Below are 19,646 nucleotides of genomic sequence, written 5' to 3'. Positions count from 1 at the left end.
ACCCTGTACAGGGTTTCCGAGGGTGTAAACCTTTACGGGAGTAGAAAGCCTCATCTTTCTCCCGTGGAGCGGCTGGTAGTTTCGAACCGCTGACCTTAAGGTTCGCAGCCTGATTCGTAACCACTACGCTACCAGAGCTCCTTGAACTATCAAAGTAATATTTATTGAATACTTGTTTTTTGCTTTTCTCTCTGTTGTATGCTTTAAACACCATTCTATACTATATTACTGAAATGAATGGCATGGACTCATTATAATAGGATATCATTTCATTGAAGAAAATAGTATAGATTATATATATATATTTTTATGAATGATTTAGAAAGTGGTTCTTTTCATGAGTGTCCTCCCCTCCCCCGTCCCAAAATAATAGTTGTAATAATAACTGTTTCAACATAATTTTTTTTCAGAATTCTCCAGGGAAACCGGATTAGGTCTATCACCAAAAAAGCCTTCACTGGTTTGGATGCATTAGAACATCTGTAAGTTGCTGCAGTTTAATTACCGTGAAAATAGTCTAAGATAGTTATCTATTTTTGCCACATGAATGATAAAACAAAGTAGACTGTAATTTTGTTGGCATCCTTTCAGTACTATTAAGTATATTTGCGAATCTACATATCACTCATCCATACATCCACCCATCCGTTTTTCTGTGGAATTATATAACCATTTGTTTTCCTTTGCATTTATAGACATTGCTATTACCATTTTTAGGTTGGAGTCTTCCTTCTTTTGTCATTTGTTTCAATCAAAATCCCTTTTGTATATTTAATCTTATTCAGAGTAGTAATCATAGTGAAGCACACTTTAATTCAAAGTTATAGTACTTGTTGAAAACACAAGTAGCCCAGAATATACTGTCATTTTATAAATGGGCTGTCGGAAGTCGAGATTTTTTTGGCTTGTTTGTTTCTGTGAACACATATGTCTTGTCTGAACACTTTACTGCATTTACAGTAACGAGGAGTATAGGGAAGAATAGGGTAGTGGTCAAGAACATTAGTTTAGGGATTAGAAATAATGGTGTTCAAGTATTTTCTGTCCCATTCCGGCTTTGTTGTTGTTGATAGATGGTGTCCACTTGGTTCTAATTTATTGTGACCCTGTATAGAGTTTCTGAGGCTGTTCATCTTTATGGGAGCAGAAAGTCTCATCTGTCTCCTGTGGAACAGCTGGTGGGCTTGAACCACTGACGTTGTGGGTTGCAAGCAATCCAGTTACAATCCTTTAGAGCCACTGCACAAGATAGTAATAAGATCTTCTTTTGGGTTCCTTTGAGGATTAAATGCAATAATATATGGAAATCACTGAACAGTACATATCATGGAAAATATTCTGTAAAGGATATTTTTTTTAAATCATAGTTATAAGGAATTTTATTCATGTATTTTAAAAGAGGTTACTAGTTTAAATAATGAGAACTACATGGGGGCATCAAAAAGTTCTTGTGAAAATGGAGTGAAAAATAATGGGATTCTTCCATTACATTTTGAAGCCTCCTCAGACAAGAAAAGTAACATAGCAGAAGATAAGAACATTCCTTGGTTACAAATGTTCTCATTCTTCAACCTACACTTCCTAATGAGTTCTTCTGGAGTTGCCTCATTCATGCATTTCAGCACATAGAATCATTTGCTTCATAAATTGTGGGGCAGAAGGGATAATGTTGGCCCGAATTCTGCCTCAAGATCCGCAAGGGCCACTTCTAATGCATTTGAAATGGTTGTTTTTTTTTTCCAGAGACCTGAGCGACAATGCAATCATGTCTTTACAAGGCAATGCATTTTCACAAATGAAGAAACTTCAACAATTGTAAGTTTTCTCTTTCATGCCAAGATTTTCAAATAGATAATAGAGGAGAAACTCTGTCATGGAGTGTGCTACCCTAGGTTATTACTTAACTTTTTGATCAGAAAACAAAAGGAATTTTGTTACTTGTTTCTTTGTTGAAATTAAGGCGAATGCGCTCAGGTTTGGAGGTTTGAATCCATCCAGACAAGCCTGGGAAGAAAGACCTGGAGATTTATTTCCAAAAATCAACCATCGAAAACCCTTTGGAGCACTGTAATACACTACTGTAATACAATACTGTTCTACTGTAATACACATGGGCTCATCATGAGTCTCAGCGGACTCAGTGGCAACTGGGTCTTAGGGTGTTTTTGTTACAGCAGCACTTTTTGTCAGTAGAATAATATCACACTTGTTAACATTTATTGCATTTTAAAATGAACTGTTTGTGTGTTGTAATGTAAATTCTGACTCAGAAGGACCTAGATGTCCAAGTAGAAAATCAGTCAAACCCCATATTGTTTTCCTAGATTGCAATCTATAGGAGCTGATCACCAGGTCTCTTCTCCTATAGAGTGACTGGTGGGTTCAAACCCATTTTTGTTACGGTCAAGAGCTTAACTATTATGCCAACAGGACTCTTTCTTAAGATGACTATGGAATATTAATTATGTGGGATATGTGTATTTAGTTTCCAAACCTCTTGCTTTGTTATTATTTACTTGAGTTTAGTTTACTTGTAGAAATCCGCATTTCATACAAAACAAATTGAATGTAATTACTCTCCTCAGGCATTTAAATACATCAAGCCTTTTGTGTGATTGCCAACTAAAATGGCTCCCACAGTGGGTGGCAGAAAACAACTTTCAGAGCTTTGTAAATGCCAGTTGTGCCCATCCTCAGTTGCTGAAAGGAAGAAGTATTTTTGCTGTTAGTCCAGATGGCTTTGTGTGTGGTGAGTCACTTTTGTTTTACTCATTCCTTATTTTTTTTCTCCCCCTCTTATTTATCCAAATAATTATTTTGAATAATGTACATTTTCTTAACAAACCTTTTTTTTCTGCTCCAGTAGATTATAATGGGTCTATAGTTTGCTGATTATTTTAATTTTACAAATGGGAAAGAGAATTTCCTAAAATTTCCCTGTCTTTGTTTTGGCATCAGGTAGTTGCTGTTAGGTGCCATCGAGTCAGTACCGACTCGTTGCGACTCTGTGCACAACACAACGAAACACTGCCTGGTCCTGAGCCAACCTCACAATTGTTGCCACACCCGAGCCCACTGATGCTGCCACTTTGCCAATCCATCTCACTGGGGGTCTTCCTCTTTTTATCTGACCCTCCACCTTACCAAACATGATAACCCTCTCCAGTGACTGGTCCCTCCTGACAATATGTCCAAAGTATGAGAGACAAAGTTTGGCCATCCTGGCCTCCAAGGAGCACTCTGGCTGCAGTTCTTACAACACAGATCTGTTGGTTCTTTTGGCAGCCCAGGGTGCTTTCAATATTCTCTTCCAATACCATAACTCAAAGCATCAATTCTTCTCCCATCATCCTTATTCACTGCCCAATTTTTACATGTGTATGAGGTTATTGAAAATACCATGGCTTGGGTCAGGCTCACCTTAGTCTTCAAGGTGACATCATTGCTCTTCAACACTTCAAAAAGGTCTTGTGCAGCAGATTTGCCTAATTCAATACGTCATTTGATTTCTTGGCTGCTGCTTCCATGAGTGTTGATGGTTGATCCAAGAAAAATGAAGTCTTTGACAACTTCGATCTTTTCTCCATTGATAAGAATGTTGTTTATTGGTCCATTGGTGAGGATTTTTGTTTCTTTTACATTGAGATGCAATCCATACTGAAGGGTATGGTCTTTGATCTTCATCAGTAAGTATTTTAAAACCTCTTTACTTACAGCAAGCAAGGTAGTATCATCTGCATATCAGGTAGCTTGGTGAAAAGAAAATGATATTAGGTCCTGGGAGAATTGAAGGATCGTGCTATCTGCTCTATTAAAACAAACAAACAAAAACTGTTGCCATTGAGTCGATTTTGACTCAAAGGCAAACTTATAGGACGAAGGACAACTACCCCCTCTGGTTTGCGAGGCTGTAAATGTTTAGTCTGAAGCATATTACCACATTTTCTCCCTTGGAGTGGCTGGTGGCTTCAAACTGTCAACTTAATCCTCTCCACTTAAATTTCCCAAACCTCAGTTTCTGCATCTATGGAATGGGAATTTAGTTAACTCAAGAGGATGTGGGGGAACTTGCATGAGTTCCATAAAGCGACTCAAGTAAATCCTTTGCAAATGCTATTTGTGTGGCAAAGGAAGGACAGATTATTAGCTAATGATTATGAGCTGGTAAAAAATTAACTAGGGACTAATGCATTATAAATAACAGAAAGTTTGAATTGATTTTAAATCATATTAAGGTATATTGTTTTAGCACCTAAGGATCTCAATATTAGAGATTTGCTTGCCCCAGAGTTCATATAACTAGTTAGTAGCAGATCTGGATCAAAACATATTTTTTTTCATCTTCCTGGTACAGCCTCTGACCACTCCACTCCTCTGCCACAAAGATTTTTTTTTTTTTTTTTTTTAAGGTTTTTATTGTGGATTGAGTGAAAGTTTTCAGGGCACATCATCGGTTTCACATTCAAACATTCATATACCTTGTTTCATTACATTGATTATAATGCCACAAAGATTTTTATAAAAATAAGCATGTATATAAAACATAAGATCAAAGTTTACTTAAATTTAAACATGATTCAGCTATCACAGAACCTTTATCTTATATTGGCGTTAAAAATATTACCTAAAATTGCTTTGCCAAAGATTGTTTACTTGGGTCAAATAAAAGAAAAACATATTTTGCTAAGTTGCAGCATTAATCACAGCCAATAGTTTCTGGAAACAAAGCTTCTGATGTAGCTTTTGGATCTGAATATGCTTTTGGTGTTCAAGTATATGGGCCTATGTGATTTCCTCCCCTGGTTTCATAATCCTGTAGCCACATGATATGGACTCTCTGTTACTTAAAAATTGTGCATGCAGCATCCGTAGAATGTTCACTTCCTCCCTTATGAATTATAACATTGATTCACCCAACGAGAATTTCAGAATAATTATACTAAGAAGAAATTCTTGATTACAGCATTCAAGCATGGCATTGAAAATTAGCAATGTTGGTTACCAGAGCATTCTTCCACACTCCCTCACTACCAGTTCACACACAAAAAAAGCTATTTTAGGAAGTCTACATGTTTCTTTCTGGGTTTAGATTGCCTCTGAGAAGCAGAAGTTCAAAAGGTAACTTTTTGAAACAGTAACAGAACCAAAAATAACTGCTTAGAAGGAAATCATTGCTTAGCTGTAATTATAATGTAACGCTGACAGTATAGCAAAGCAGCTTGATTCACAAGCTACTCCAACTCCAGGCCAAAGCCAATACCTCATAGTTTTGGAGATGCTTTTTTTGGGGGGCTCTAATTTTTAGGGGGCTGTTTTTTTTTTCTTCTGTCCCACCTAAATTACTGTTCTTTAAGGTTTGTTGTCTTTCTGGTTAATGGAAGGTTACCAGCTATATTTAGTGCTATCGATGATCACTTTTAATGTCTTAATTTTGCTGGTTCTTATTTGTGAAGGAATGCCTGGATGCTCTTTGCCAAAACACTGGTGGTTGAAGACTATCCAGGAGTGCCTTGGAAGAAAGACCTGGCAATCTTCTTCCAATCAGATAGCCATCAAAAACCTTAGAGAGTAGAGCTGCACTGATACAGTCTGTGGTCTCGTGAGTCAGAGAGCAAATCAGAATTGGTACAAGGGCAACTGTTTTTTTTTGTTTTGTTTTGTTTTTTATTATTAATTTGTAGGCAAGTTGGTAGAAATTGCATCTCCTGAAGGTAACATTCAAAACTGATCCATGAATCTAGAAACTTCTTAACTAATTTCTTCTTATGGTTATAAAAAGCAAGAGGTCTGGAATAAACTGAGGTTTCTGATAATTTCAAATAGTAGTCTCCCTGCTCTCAGGCAGTAATTGTAGCTCTCGGTCTCTAATTGTAATAAATGAATTGCTTTATCAACACTGTCCCCTGGAAGCCTTGCAGTACTGGGACTGCTCAGTCCATCTGTAAATCATACACAGAGGGTAAAACCTAAGCTGTTATTTTTGTTTTAAGTTTCGCGGTGTTCACGTTTGAGCAGCATTTCGAGCCTTAACATTGTTTTTTTCCCTCCTCTCCCATTTTGAACAGATGATTTTCCAAAACCCCAGATCACGGTTCAGCCAGAAACACAGTCGGCAATAAAAGGTTCCAATTTGAGTTTTATCTGCTCGGCTGCCAGCAGCAGTGATTCCCCCATGACTTTTGCTTGGAAAAAAGACAATGAACTACTGCATGATGCTGAAATGGAAAATTATGCACACCTCCGGGCCCAAGGTGGCGAGGTGATGGAGTATACCACCATCCTCCGGCTGCGCAACGTGGAATTTACCAGTGAAGGGAAATATCAGTGTGTCATTTCCAATCACTTTGGTTCATCCTACTCTGTCAAAGCCAAGCTTACTGTGAACAGTATGTGATCTGACTTTTTCCTTTTACATTTAAAGACAGCTTTTCCAGAAAGCACGTGTTTTCCTTTCTTCCTCTTAGTCTTTTCAGCTAATGCTGCCTACCTACCCTTTGCTTTTCCCATCCCCCATGCCACAAAATTAAGATTCTTGGCTGTTTGTATCTAAGTAAGCATTTATTGGAATCCTGCAGTGGCGCTGGGGGTTAATGTGCTAGACTGCAAGGTTGGGAGGAGCGGCTGATGACCTTGAACCGCCAACCTTGCCCTCTGGTGCATTAACCCACAGTGCCACACCAGGACTCCTTTAACAATGAGAAGCAATTATTATGTGCAAAGCAATGTGCTCGGTATGGTGGGACAGCACTTATGAACTAGGCACTGTTTTGCTCTCTGGGAGTTTGTAATGTACTAGTCTGATGCAGAAAGCTAGCTAGTGTGAAAGCACACTGTCTTTAATACAGAGATCTGGATGTGAATCTGGAACGCTGGCATTGCTGCCTATGGCTGTGTTAGGTCTGCGATTTGTTTAGCCTCTCTGTGCCTTTGTTTCTATTTTCTTTGAATTGGAGATGGTAGTATCTATTTTTATAGGGCTATTATGAGATTTAGATAATGTATGTTAAGGGACAAATACCTAGAATGTAGTAAATGCCTAATAAATGTAGTAAAGGTTACTGTTAATAAAAGGAACCCTGGTACAATGGTTACAGTGCTTGGTACTAATTAAGAGGTTGGTAGTTTGAATCCACCAGCCACTTCTCAGGAGATAAAAGCCTAACAATTTGCTCCCGTGAAGATTAAAGCTTAAGAAACCCTCAGGGACACTTCTCTGTTTTATAGGGTTGCTGGGAGTCACAATAACTCTTTGGCCCTTAATAGCAACAAGTGTTAATAAAAGTTTATCATCCTTTGCTTTGTGTGGCAGGCATACAATAGACTCTCAAATATAGGCGTTCCCTTTTTAGGAATGTCCAATTCATAGACAATTTCTACATGCCCTCTGTTGTTGTTGTTAAGTACTGTCGAGTTGGTTCTGACTCATAGCGAGCGACCCTATATAGCATTTCCAAGGAGCAGCTGGTGGGTTTGAACAGCCAACCTTGTGGTTTGCAGTCCAGTGCTGATCCTGTAGCGCCACACCAGGACAGGAGTCTACTTGCCCTCTTTGTTTTGGTTGTTAAGTACTGTGGAGTGTCCGTTCCGACTCATAACGATGCGGTAAAGGGTTTCCGAGGCTTTAGATAGATGATCATGGGAGGAGCAGAAAGCCTCATTTTTTTCCCTGGAATCAGCGGGCAGGCATGAACCACAGACCTGGTGGTTTGCAATCCACTGCTTTTCATGTGAAGCCACAGTGCTCCCACCTGCCCTCTTTTTTGTAAATTTGTCTTCCCTTTGAAAAGATTGAACTAACTTCTATTGGCCATAAAGTCTTCATCACAGTCACCTTCACTTGCTACATGGGCAGCTTTTAAAGGCTTCAAGCCTTTTCTTGCACTAAGTAAGAATCACATTGCTAAATGACAACCTAGCCTCATCCCACCTACTTACAAATTCTTAAAGACACAGGAATGGATTGTGTTTGTAACCCAAGAAAGCATTTAGCTGTTTGTTTTTGGTAGAAGAATTTGGATATAATTCATTCATGTATTCACTCAACAAATGATTGCTGAGTTCTGGCCCAATTTTGAGTTAAAAATTAAAAATTCTAGGATAAAGCTAAAGTCATGAATGCTAGAGTAGGAAACACGTTAAAAGAAAACAAAAGTACAATACACAAAGTGAGTTTTTGCCACTAAAAAATGGCTGAAAATAGCAGAGTGACCTCTGGTCTGAGGATCAGTTGACCTGCGCTTCGTCCTGACTCTGTCATTTGTTACTTGTGTAACCTTGAACAAGATACTCTCTCCATGTCAAACTAGTGTCCTTGTACTTAAATTAGAAATAACCCCTGACTTACCTTTATCATTGAACTGTTGTAAATTTTTTTTTTTTAAGAATAAAAAAACCGGAATGAATTGAACTTTTAGAACTCTGCTGCACTTACACTTTGGTTCTTTTTCTGATTTCAGTGCTTCCATCATTCACCAAGACACCCATGGATCTTACTATTCGTGCTGGTGCCATGGCACGCTTGGAGTGTGCTGCTGTGGGTCACCCGGCCCCTCAGATAGCCTGGCAAAAGGACGGGGGCACAGACTTCCCTGCTGCAAGGGAGAGACGCATGCATGTTATGCCTGAAGATGATGTGTTCTTTATCGTGGATGTGAAAATAGAGGACATTGGCATTTATAGCTGTACAGCTCAAAATAGTGCAGGAAGTATTTCTGCAAATGCAACACTGACTGTCCTAGGTATGTGAATCCTTGAAGGTCCTGTGGCACATATCAGTCTTAAAGACACTTGCCCATGCAAATGCCCTATGTGCCACAAGGTGTGAGATGGAGATGTATAGGACACTGCCCTTCCCTCCCTGTTGTTGTTGTTAGGTGCCACTGAGTTGGTTCCAACCCAAATCTATTGGGTTTTCAGGGAGTGGCTTGTGAGTTTGAATTGCTAACCTTTCAGTTCAAATTGATTTTGCTGCCCAGGGTTTTATCCCACACCATCACACCAGTCCTTCTCAGAAGTGTGGGAGCTGGGGAGTGCATTCCATGATAGTATCTGTGGCCAGGGAGGTGATCCTACTCCCTCCATTCTGAGGAGAAGGGAAAAGCCAAAAAAAAAAAAAAAAAAACCTCACAAAAACTACTTATACCCCATTTTGATGTTTTCCCTTTGTGCAGGATTAATCCTCTGTTGCCTTTTGACATTGTGCAGTCTGCAAAAGTAGTGTTGTTAACGTTACAACAAGAAATTTAGCATGTAACCAAATCGGGAAGGAACCACTCTCTTTACTTACCATAAGACAAATACATGCTTGCCGTCGAGTCAATTCTTACTCATCGCCACCCTGTGTGTGACAGAGTAGAAATACTCCCCCGGGGTTTCCTTGACTGTGATCTTTACAGAAGCAGGTCACTAGGCTTTTCTTCATGGTACCCACTAGGCGGGTTTGAACTGCCATCATTTATGATAGTAACTGATCATAAACCACTTTGCACCATCCATAGACCTCTGGCCTACCATACTGCTCTGGAAATCAGTTTTATTTTTAAATAATCTTTCTAAACAAATGCTTAAAAAAAAGCATTCTCATATGTGTATATTTGAAAGTAGCCTATTAAGACAGAAAATAGTTAATTAGTTTCAGAATTTTATATTTTTGATTCCATGAACATACTCTTGTGCATGAAATTGGTTTTATATATTTTTCTCTTTTTTTTAATAAAAATGCCTAAAAGGTTTGCTTTGTCCCCTGTTCTCCTCCACCCAGTTTCCAATCTTGGCAAAAGAAGGTGTGCCAGAGGTGGCAATAAAAATAGTCAGTATTCTTAACTAGCATTATGGGTAAAATGGCAGCAGAGAATAATGAACTTCCAAATGTTGTATATGTTTAAACTCTTAAAGAAATATCCCCATTAAATTGCAGAAGAATAAATATTTTAGTTTCCAATTTGAATTCAAGTGCTGGGGGTCTTATGACATGGAAGCATCATTTCATTTAACCCGGTTGCTGTCCACTCAGCCTCCAATTCACAGTGACTTCAGGCATCACTGGGTTGAGCTACTCCATGGGGTTTTCTTGGTTGTAATGTTGACGAGAGCTTTTTATCCTAGGTGCCATTGGGTGGGTATGAACTGCCAACCTTTCAGTAAGTTGTTGAATGCAAACCTTCCTTGAGGGAATTAAAAACATGATTTGTCTACAATATGACAATATGATGAATACAGTTAGCATTATTAAATTGTACGTGTGAAGAATCTTGCAATGGCGCATATTTTGCTATATATGTATTTACCACAATTTTACAAAAAATGCCATTTCAGAGACACCATCGTTTTTGCGGCCTCTGTTAGACCGAACTGTCACCAAGGGAGAGACAGCTGTCCTACAGTGCATTGCTGGAGGTAGTCCTGCCCCGAGACTCAACTGGACCAAGGATGACAACCCCTTGGTGGTCACCGAAAGACACTTTTTTGCAGCAGGCAATCAGCTGCTAATTATTGTGGATTCAGATGTTAGCGATGCTGGGAAGTACACATGTGAAATGTCTAACACCCTTGGAACTGAGAGAGGCCACGTGCGCCTCAGTGTGATCCCCACTCCCACTTGCGACTCCCCGCAGATGACTGCCCCATCATTGGATGATGATGGATGGGCCACCGTGGGAGTCGTGATCATAGCGGTGGTATGCTGTGTGGTGGGCACGTCCCTCGTGTGGGTGGTCATCATATACCACACAAGGCGGAGGAATGAAGATTGCAGCATTACCAACACAGGTGTGTAAACAGAAACTTGGCACAGGTGCAGCGGTCATGTGTGTTTGTGGTTCAGCAACAGTTTTCTTCTAGGATGTATGTCTTGCTGTCTGAGTTGATGTCAGTAGGATAACTCATTTGTTTCAAGCTGCAGAAATATGGTTGGCTAAAAATAACACCCCTGACCTAACTAAAATAAATCCAGTGTGTAAAGATGAATACTTTTTGTTTAAAACCTCATCGGAATATCTTGTGGGCTGTGAGGTGCGGTCCAAATAACAAAGTAAAGTACTCTGTCTGGCTCCTTCACAAGATGGTGGTGGAGAACTAGGAACACCCCTTCGGTGAAGCTTACTTTGATTGGTAATTTTTCGTTTAGTTGTGTGTATGTGTGCATGTATGCATATAGGGAGAACTTCAGTAATTCATGTGGAAGGGCTTGTGACTTGATTAATATTATATAAATGTATGCCTAATATGAGGAGACTTCCAAAAGTTTGTGGAAAACAAGGAATAAAAAATAAAGGGATTTTTCTATGAATTTTTGGAAGCCCCCTCATATTAAGCTGGAATTATGGCATTATCAAACTTACTTCAGAAGCTGAGATATTATTGTTATGTGCTGGCCAGCCCTGCATGACACAGTAGAACTGCTCTATAGGGTCTTCTTGGCTGTAATTTTTGGGAAAGCAGATTGTAGGTCTTTTTCCCACGGATCTAGTGGGTGAGTTCCAACCACCAACCTTTTGATTGGTAACCAAGCACCTAACTACTGTGCTAAGGCTCCTTGCTTACATACTGCCCTATGAAAATAATTTAAAACGTATCTTTTTAAACATTTGCTGCCTTTGAAATTTGAGAGGGGCATCTAGTGATGGATAAAGTTACGATCAGTTACCATCAGCTCATACTTTTCCAGAGGAACCAAGTCTTAGCTCCTCCCTTCATCTGAGTACCACATGCCCGAGACAGTTTTGCTAGAGCAGATCTTCCTGCTTGGTTTGTGCAGAAACCAAGGCAGGGACACCTTTAAGCAATTGTGATCATTCTTGATTAATAAAATGCTTATGTTTGATTACAGATGAGACCAACTTGCCAGCAGATATCCCTAGTTATTTGTCCTCTCAGGGGACATTAGCTGACAGGCAAGATGGGTATGTCTCCTCGGAAAGTGGAAGCCATCACCAGTTCGTCACTTCTTCAAGTGGGGCATTTTTCCTTGCACAGCATGACAGTAATGGTAAGTGTTTAAAAATAAGCATGGGTTTTTAGTTGCTTTGAAATCATATGATGGGAGGCTTAAGAGTGCTTTTCATGAGAAATGGATACATTGTTATTTAGAACCTGGCCCGAAATTGAATTATAGGCAGTCATATAATCTTAAATACTAGAAAAATCTTTGCTTCTGACAAGCACAGGTCATTGTTAAGTGCTATTGATTTTCTGACTCATAGCAACTCCTGTATAGGGATTCCAACAATTGGATGGTGGGTTTGAACCACTGACCTTGTGGTTAGCAGTCCAGTGCTTATCCTACAGCACCACACCAGGACTGTGACAAGCACGTTAGGTAAATTTTAATTATCCCATGTAAACTAGTGCTCTCTTTAAATGCTAAAGTTTTATTTGTTTTTTTTTTCCACCTTGCTTAAATTATACCATCTGATTTCACACATGGTCTTAAAAGTTGCATGATTTAAAACCATTTTTGTCTAATGTTAACAGTTGTTGTAAGAACTCTGGTAGCAGCAGAATAATATAGGAGCACAGGCTCGGTTCAAGACCCATGCGTGCACTCCCTGTAGACCCGTGGGCAAGTTGCTTAGCCTCTGTAAGCCTCATTTTTCTTTTCTGTAAACTGGGAATAATTACAGTATTCACTCCTGAGACTGGGTTGTTGAAAATTAAATGAAATAACATAAAAGGATTCTGCACAATAAGGAGCTCTGGTAGCTTAGTGGTTACGAACTGGGCTGTGAACCTCACAGTCAGCAGTTCGAAACTACCAACTGTTCCGCAGGAGAAAGATGAGGCTTTCTGCTCCCGTAAAGATTTACAGCCTCGGAAACCCTGTACAGTGTTGCTATGGGTCGGAACCGACACATAAACATCACCATGCTGCACGATGCGTGTCACATTTTAACAACTCAACAAATGAAAGTTATTTGTGTTGTTTTTATGTATTTTACCATCTTTTCCTATCAATATTTATTGAACATCTTCTCTGTAGTTGGGAGGGAAACAGATTGGTTTTCAACTGAGTAGTTTACTCAGTGCCAAATCAGGTAATGATGAAGTTCACGGCAAGACGATAGTGGAGGTTATAACATTAGAAGACAAGTGTTGAAAATAAAAGTGAGTGCCGTTGTTAGACTCAGTCAATTGCGAACAGCAGAGACCAAAGCTTGCTCAAGTGTCGTGGGGTTTACAGAAAAGATGCAGGGGGAGAATGGCAGCATAGTTGTTCGCAGGTACCCAGATGCTTGGGCAGACCTGCTGTCACTCAGAGCAACTCTAGAGGCATGGAGTTGTACAGAGCCACAGTCGGCATGTGTACTTCTCTCTGGGCCACCAGCCTCTTTGTCAGTTTCTGCTTCCCAATCCTATGGCTCATCATGGCACCTTAAACCTGATTATATTCCTGTCTTTCAATTGCTGTGTTTATGGGGAAAAAAAAAAACAAAACACATTTGCTGTCATGTCTACTAGACTCATGCTGGCTTCATGTGTGTCAGGGTGGAACTGTGCTCCAGAGGGGTTTCAGGGATTAGGATCTTTTAGAACTAGACCTCCAGGCCTTTCTCCCAAGGTGCCTTAGGGTGGAACTCGAATCTCCAGCCTCTTGCCTCCAATCTTCAACCTCCAAACTCAAATCAGCCGAGCATGTTAATCAGTTAGACGATTGTTCTTAATGTGCTGCTTAGCTTAAATGCTTGATAGGAAGGATGTGATTGACTGAGCTCATCTTTGAGCGGGGCCTTAAGAGATCATTCTAGTGCTGGTTGTCAGTGACCTTTGGGAATAAAGGGCAGTATTGATAGTGGTGTTTGCTTCAAACCATGATTGCTTTGACTGCAGTATTTATGACAGGTCAATTCCAGGTGTAGCCGGCAACAAAGTTGATAAATCTAGTAACAATGGCTCACCAAGGCCTCTTTACAAAAGATACCTCAAACTTAATCATTTAGTATACCAGCACCACCAGCACCACTTGTCCTTGAGTTGGTTCTGCCTCATGGCTACCCCATGTATTGCAGAGCGCTCTTTAGGGTTTCCAAGGTTGTGATCTTTTTGAAGCGGATTTCCAGGCCTGTCTTGTGAAGCACGTCTGGGTGGGTTCAAACTGACAACCTTTTGGTTAAGTAGTTGAATGTTTAACCATTTGTACCACCCAGGAGCTCTGTAGGCCTCAAAACCAAAACCAAACCAAACAAACAACTGCTGATAAACTGATACCAATTCTTGGCAACCTTAACTTGTGACAGAAGAGAAGTTCGCTCCATAGGGGTTTCAGGGCTGTAACCTTTTGAATACAGATTTCAAGGCCTGCCTTCTGAGGCACTTAGGAGTAGTTTCAAACTGCCAGCCTTCCAGTGGGTACTCAAGTAATTAACCATTTGTGCCCTCAAGGGACACCATAAGCCTCTGTGTCTAAATAAAAGCTAAATGGTACTGTAAAATAAGTACTGGACTGCAGGTCTGTTTAAACTGCATGGTCAGCAGTTCAAACTCACCAGCCTCTCTTCGGCAACCCTATATAATAGGGTTGTTGTGAGTCAGAACCAACTCGACAGCACTTAACAACAACAAGTTTCTACAAATTTTTCTTCCATGTGATGTTCTAGTTAAATCTTTCTTCTGTAAATATGGAGCATGACAAAGTTGCAGAGACTCTTGAACAGTTGTGAATAAGAATGGTTGAGTGACTAAGATATCTGTTTTAAAGGGACTTGCCACATTGACAATAGCAGCGAAGCTGACATGGAAACTGCCACGGATCCGTTTTTTTGCCCCTTTTTGGGATCCTCAGGACCCGTGTACTTGAAGGGGAATGTGTATGGCTCCGATTTCTTTGAAACCTATCACTCAGGTGTGTGACTTTCTCACATGGGTACTTAGTTCTGTTTCTTGGAGGGGCTTCTAGAAGTGCTAATTCTTTCTTTTTTCCTTTGATGTTCTCCGCAAATTCAAAAGGTTGCAATCCTGACCCCAGAACAGCTTTAATGGACCACTATGAGCCCAGTTACATAAAGAAAAAGGAGAGCTCCCCGTGCCCTCCCCCTGCAGAGGAAACCTGCGATCGCAGCACCAGTAATGTAGGATTGCCTTCACATGTGAGGAAGCTGATGAATGCTACGCACTCTCAAAGTGAAGGACCCGGAGTGAAAACTTTGTGTCTAAACAAGTCCTCTTTAGAATTTAGTACAAATCCAGAAGCAGCACCAGCTACTTCAACTAACTCTTTCATGGGTAAGTTCTTACATTATTAGATAGCTTTACTATGGGTACATGAATACTCCCAAGTTGCAAATAAAAAAGCACCAAGAGCTCTGGAGCTCCGGCTTGTGAAAGTGGGTTTTGCATGTGATGCAATCACAGCAACCTCTTAGTTAGGATAAATATTTCTAAACGCAGAGTTTGAGGTGGGGTTGATTTTACTTGATTATGGATTTAATCCATAACTAAGACAGCCTTAGGAACATTTTGAGAAACACTGTGTGTGGTATAGTTTAGAGCAAGAGTTTGGGAATGACTTAAGAGCTCAGCTTGTCACCCATGTGGAAAAAGTGGGTTTGGACTACAACAGTCTTTGGGGTGGAGCTGTGTGTGCTGCAGGATTGTGGTTTGCTATGTCTGGTGGCTTATTGCACCCACAGCAAAAGGGTGGAAAACAGCATCCTACCTAGCAACAGCTGCTAGTCAGACAAGCTGGACTACCTTTGGCAGAGGACACCATGAGAGCCTTGAAGCCCAAGCTAGCGTTTTGACACTGGCTGGCACTAAGATTAGAGTGTGGCCTTTTTGATTTAGTGTATGGGGATGGTGGATTAAAGAACTGACATCATCTTCTCTTTAGATTGGAGATGGGGGGAATGAGCCACAACTTGTTTAAAAGAAAGAAGCATTTTAAAATACCATGCCCAGCTTTTAAGAAATTTTATATTTTTATCAGGGTGGTTTGGCACTGTAGAGTAATCACTGAACTGCTAACAGTAAGGTTGGCAGTTCAAACCCACCAGTCACTCTCGGAAACCCTATACAGGATGGTTATGAGTTGAAAGTGACTTGATGGCATACGAAAGTAACAGTTACTTTGTGTGTGTGTGTGTGTGTGTGTAAAATATATGGAACAAAACATTTGCCGCTTCAATATTCTACACAGATACAATTCAATGATATTAATTGGTGCTGTAGTCGATAAGCACTGGACTGCGAACCAAAGGGTCGGCGGTTCAAACCCACCAGTTGTTCCCCGGAAGCCCTGTATAGGATCATTATGAGTAGGAATCAACGCAGGAGCATTTAACAACAGCAACAATTATATTTGTCATACTGTTCAATCATCACTACTATCTGTTTCTAAATATTTTCATCACCCTTAACAGAAGCTTAATGTTTCCTAAGCAATAAATCTCCGTACATTCCTCTTTGGAAAAAAATGGAAATACCAGGTGGCATCAAAAAGTTTGTGGGAAATGCCATTATCTTTTAATTCCATTTTCCCACAAACTTTTGGACACTCTCTTATGTTTTGTATGACTAGGGACAAGAATTTGAGTCAATTGAATAATACTTTACTAATGCCAAAGTACGGAGGACAGGCTGTAAAGGTTACTTTAAAGAAATTTTCTACATATTGATGTGTTCTTGTGTATCATAGAGTCAGTTCTGACTCATAGTGATCCTATGTAGGGTTTCTGAGGTACAGGAGCAGAAAACCTCATCTTTCTCCCTCGGAGGGATATGTGAGTTCGAGCCCCCAACCAATGCATAACCCACTATGCTACTAGGCTCCTACATAGGAACTTTGTTGTTGTTAAGTGCTGTCTGTTCTCACTTATAGTGACCCAGTATAGAGTTTCCAAGGAGTGGCCGGTGAGTTTGAACTGACTTAGAAGTCCAGCACATAACCCCATGACACCACACCAGGACTCCTACCTATGAACATACTCATACATTAATTTATATATTACTATTCCTTAGTGGGGAGTCCTGGTGTGACACTGTGTAACAAAGCACTAGACCACAAGGTTGGTGGTTCAAACTCACTAACCACTCCTTGGAAACTATATACAGGGTCACTGTGAGGCGGAACTGATTTGACAGCACACAACAGTAATTCCTTAGTGGGTTACATGTTGGAGTGCTAACTCTAAGGTCAGCAATTCGTATCCACCTGTCACTTTACAGGAGAAAGATGCGGCTTTCTGCTCTGTAAAGATTTACAACCTTGGAAACCTATACAGGGTCACTGTAAGTTGGAGCTGACTCAACAACAATCCAAATGCCCTTCTTGGTAATTGTGAGCTCTTTCATATATTGAGGCTTGTTGTTGTTAAGTGCCGTCGAGTTGGTTCCGACCCATAGCGACACTGTACAGGGTTTCCGAGGGTGTAAATCTTTACAGGAGTAGAAAGCCTCATCTTTCTCCTGTGGAGTGGCTGGTAGTTTCGAACCGCTGACCTTAAGGTTCACAGCCCGATTCGTAACCACTATGCTGCCAGAGCTCCTTTGAGGCTAAGAACTCATAAAATTATTTTGCTCAATAGTTAATACAGGTCATGAGAGATGATAAAGAATGGTTTACTTGTTTACTGGAGTCCTGGTGTGGTGCTGGGCAATAAAGCACTGGACCGCAAGGTCAGTTTGAATTGCAAGATCGGCAGTTTACACTCACCAGCTACTCCTATACAGGGTCACTCAGTAGGAACTGACTTGACAACACGTAACAGCATTCATTTAATACATATAAGTAAGAGGGAGTACACATACCTTCAACTCCATACTACATGCCCTGCACAGATAGAGAACTGAATACTATCATTGATTTCCTGGATGGTGTAAGCAGTTAATCACTTGTCTGCTACTGAGAAGGTTGGTAGTCGGCATCTACCCAGAGACTTAGAAGAAAGGCCTGGGGATCTGTTTCTAAGAAATGAGCCATTGAAACCCGGTGGAATACAGTTCTACTTAACACCTGTAGGAATTGCCAGGAGTTGGAATCAACGCCACAGCAAGTTTGTTTTTGTGGGTTTTTTTAAACCATAATTGAACTAGAAAAAAATCACTTATTTTAGATTTATAGCAATGTGTAAGATGCTGCTGCTTCTGTAATATGTTGTGTTGAATAAGCAAAGGATATTTGTGCTCAAAAGATTTATTTATTTTAGGAACATTTGGGAAACCTGTGAGGAGACCTCACCTGGATGCCTTTCCAGGATGTGGACAACCAGCAGACTTTCAGTCAAGAGCCTTTCTCTCAAAGACTCCTGCTTGCCCAGACTTGGACTCTGAGGTCGAGGAAGATGGGAAATTTGAAAGGACAGGTTTTCAGGAAGAAAATCATACATGTTGCTATACACAGACCTTAGAAAGCTACAGGACTCCAAATTTTCAGTCTTATGACTTGGATACATAGACTGAATGGAATCAAAGAACTATTCTAACATACTACCTCAAGTGGACTTTTATTTAAAAAAGAAAGAATCCTATGTTTTTAAGCGGAGCTATGAATTTTAAAAGGACAAACTGCCTTATTTATACAGATGAACCAAAGTTACAAACATGTTATAAAGATTTTATACAGGGAGTAACTTTCACATAAGAATATCATTTTAAAAACTATTTTATAACTTTGTTTTATGCAAAAAAGGTATGTTATGTAAATTAATGGTATACATCCCATGACTATTTTATGTATTTTTATAATTCCAGATTTCTTTTTATTGAAAATGAGTACTAAAGCATTTTAAATACCTGTCTTGTAACTTTTTTGAATTGAGATGCTTCATTTTATTTTGCACATTACATTTAATAAAATGTGTCATTCTTATCATGCCCCCTTTTATATAATAACAAATTACAAGTAGAATTCCGTCTTTGCTACTATTATTGTTGTTTGCAATGTAGTTTCAGCTTAATTTCACAGTATCACATCTCAAAATTGATGAAAATTATGTTTAGAATGTTATAATGTAAGTAAAAATGACCATTATTCTACCTAACTTCCAGGGTGGTTGTAATACAAATTCAAGTCAGGTTAGGGTATGTGAAAGGACATTGTAAACTGAGGAGTTACAATTCAAGCTACATTAATTTATTCCTAACTCTACAAACCAAAAGATTAGTTGTTATAATCCAATATAATACAGTAAAACCACCTTGCCTAAATCAATGCTCAAACCAGATTTCCCTAATTATAGTAATGTCTGATGTTATATAATGGCTATGTGTTTATAGTTTTCACAATCACCATTCTTTCTATCATAACTAGAGGGTGGTTCATTGAACATTTCTGATGCTAAGTGCCTGTTGCTTCCTCGGTTCTAGATTATAATAGATGCTAGTAAAATTCTTTTCTGAGCCTACTGATTTCTTTTGCTGAATGAGTAGTTCTTAATATAAACCATACTTTTATTACTCTGCAACTTTTTAAAAAAAGATATGAGCAAAATATTTTCCTAATTTGGCGTCACAGCTATATTTGTTAAAAACTAAGTATCAAAGCTGTTACTGATACACATAACACTATTTATAATTTTTGTCTATAACTCTATCTAGTGAAAATGTCATGAAGAGCCTGGCAGGAGCAGAAAGACTCATCTTTCTCCTTCGGAACAGCTGGTAGTTTCGAACTGCTGACCGTGAGATTAGCAGCCTGATTCATAACCACTACGCTA

General features: G+C 39.6%; 1 protein-coding gene across 1 annotated transcript in view; it reads left to right on the top strand.

The window, feature by feature from the left end:
* Window positions 1-18,793, top strand: part of LRIG3 (leucine-rich repeats and immunoglobulin-like domains 3) — a 70,068-nt gene extending 51,275 nt beyond the window's left edge. The window contains exons 10-19 of the mRNA XM_006859507.1: window positions 411-482; window positions 1,744-1,815; window positions 2,586-2,749; window positions 6,066-6,386; window positions 8,457-8,738; window positions 10,315-10,767; window positions 11,828-11,986; window positions 14,693-14,836; window positions 14,941-15,216; window positions 18,138-18,793. Of these exons, the coding sequence (XP_006859569.1) occupies window positions 411-482; window positions 1,744-1,815; window positions 2,586-2,749; window positions 6,066-6,386; window positions 8,457-8,738; window positions 10,315-10,767; window positions 11,828-11,986; window positions 14,693-14,836; window positions 14,941-15,216; window positions 18,138-18,385 (2,191 nt within the window). The 3' untranslated portion in view covers window positions 18,386-18,793. The remainder of the gene's footprint in view (window positions 1-410; window positions 483-1,743; window positions 1,816-2,585; window positions 2,750-6,065; window positions 6,387-8,456; window positions 8,739-10,314; window positions 10,768-11,827; window positions 11,987-14,692; window positions 14,837-14,940; window positions 15,217-18,137) is intronic.
* The last annotated feature ends 853 nt before the right edge of the window (window positions 18,794-19,646 follow it).

The sequence above is a fragment of the Chrysochloris asiatica genome, unplaced genomic scaffold, assembly GCF_000296735.1.
Source record: "Chrysochloris asiatica unplaced genomic scaffold, ChrAsi1.0 scaffold00033, whole genome shotgun sequence".
Classification (NCBI taxonomy): Eukaryota; Metazoa; Chordata; class Mammalia; order Afrosoricida; family Chrysochloridae; genus Chrysochloris; species Chrysochloris asiatica.
Note: the sequence above shows the minus strand (reverse complement) of the source record. Positions and strands in the feature narration are given on the sequence as shown.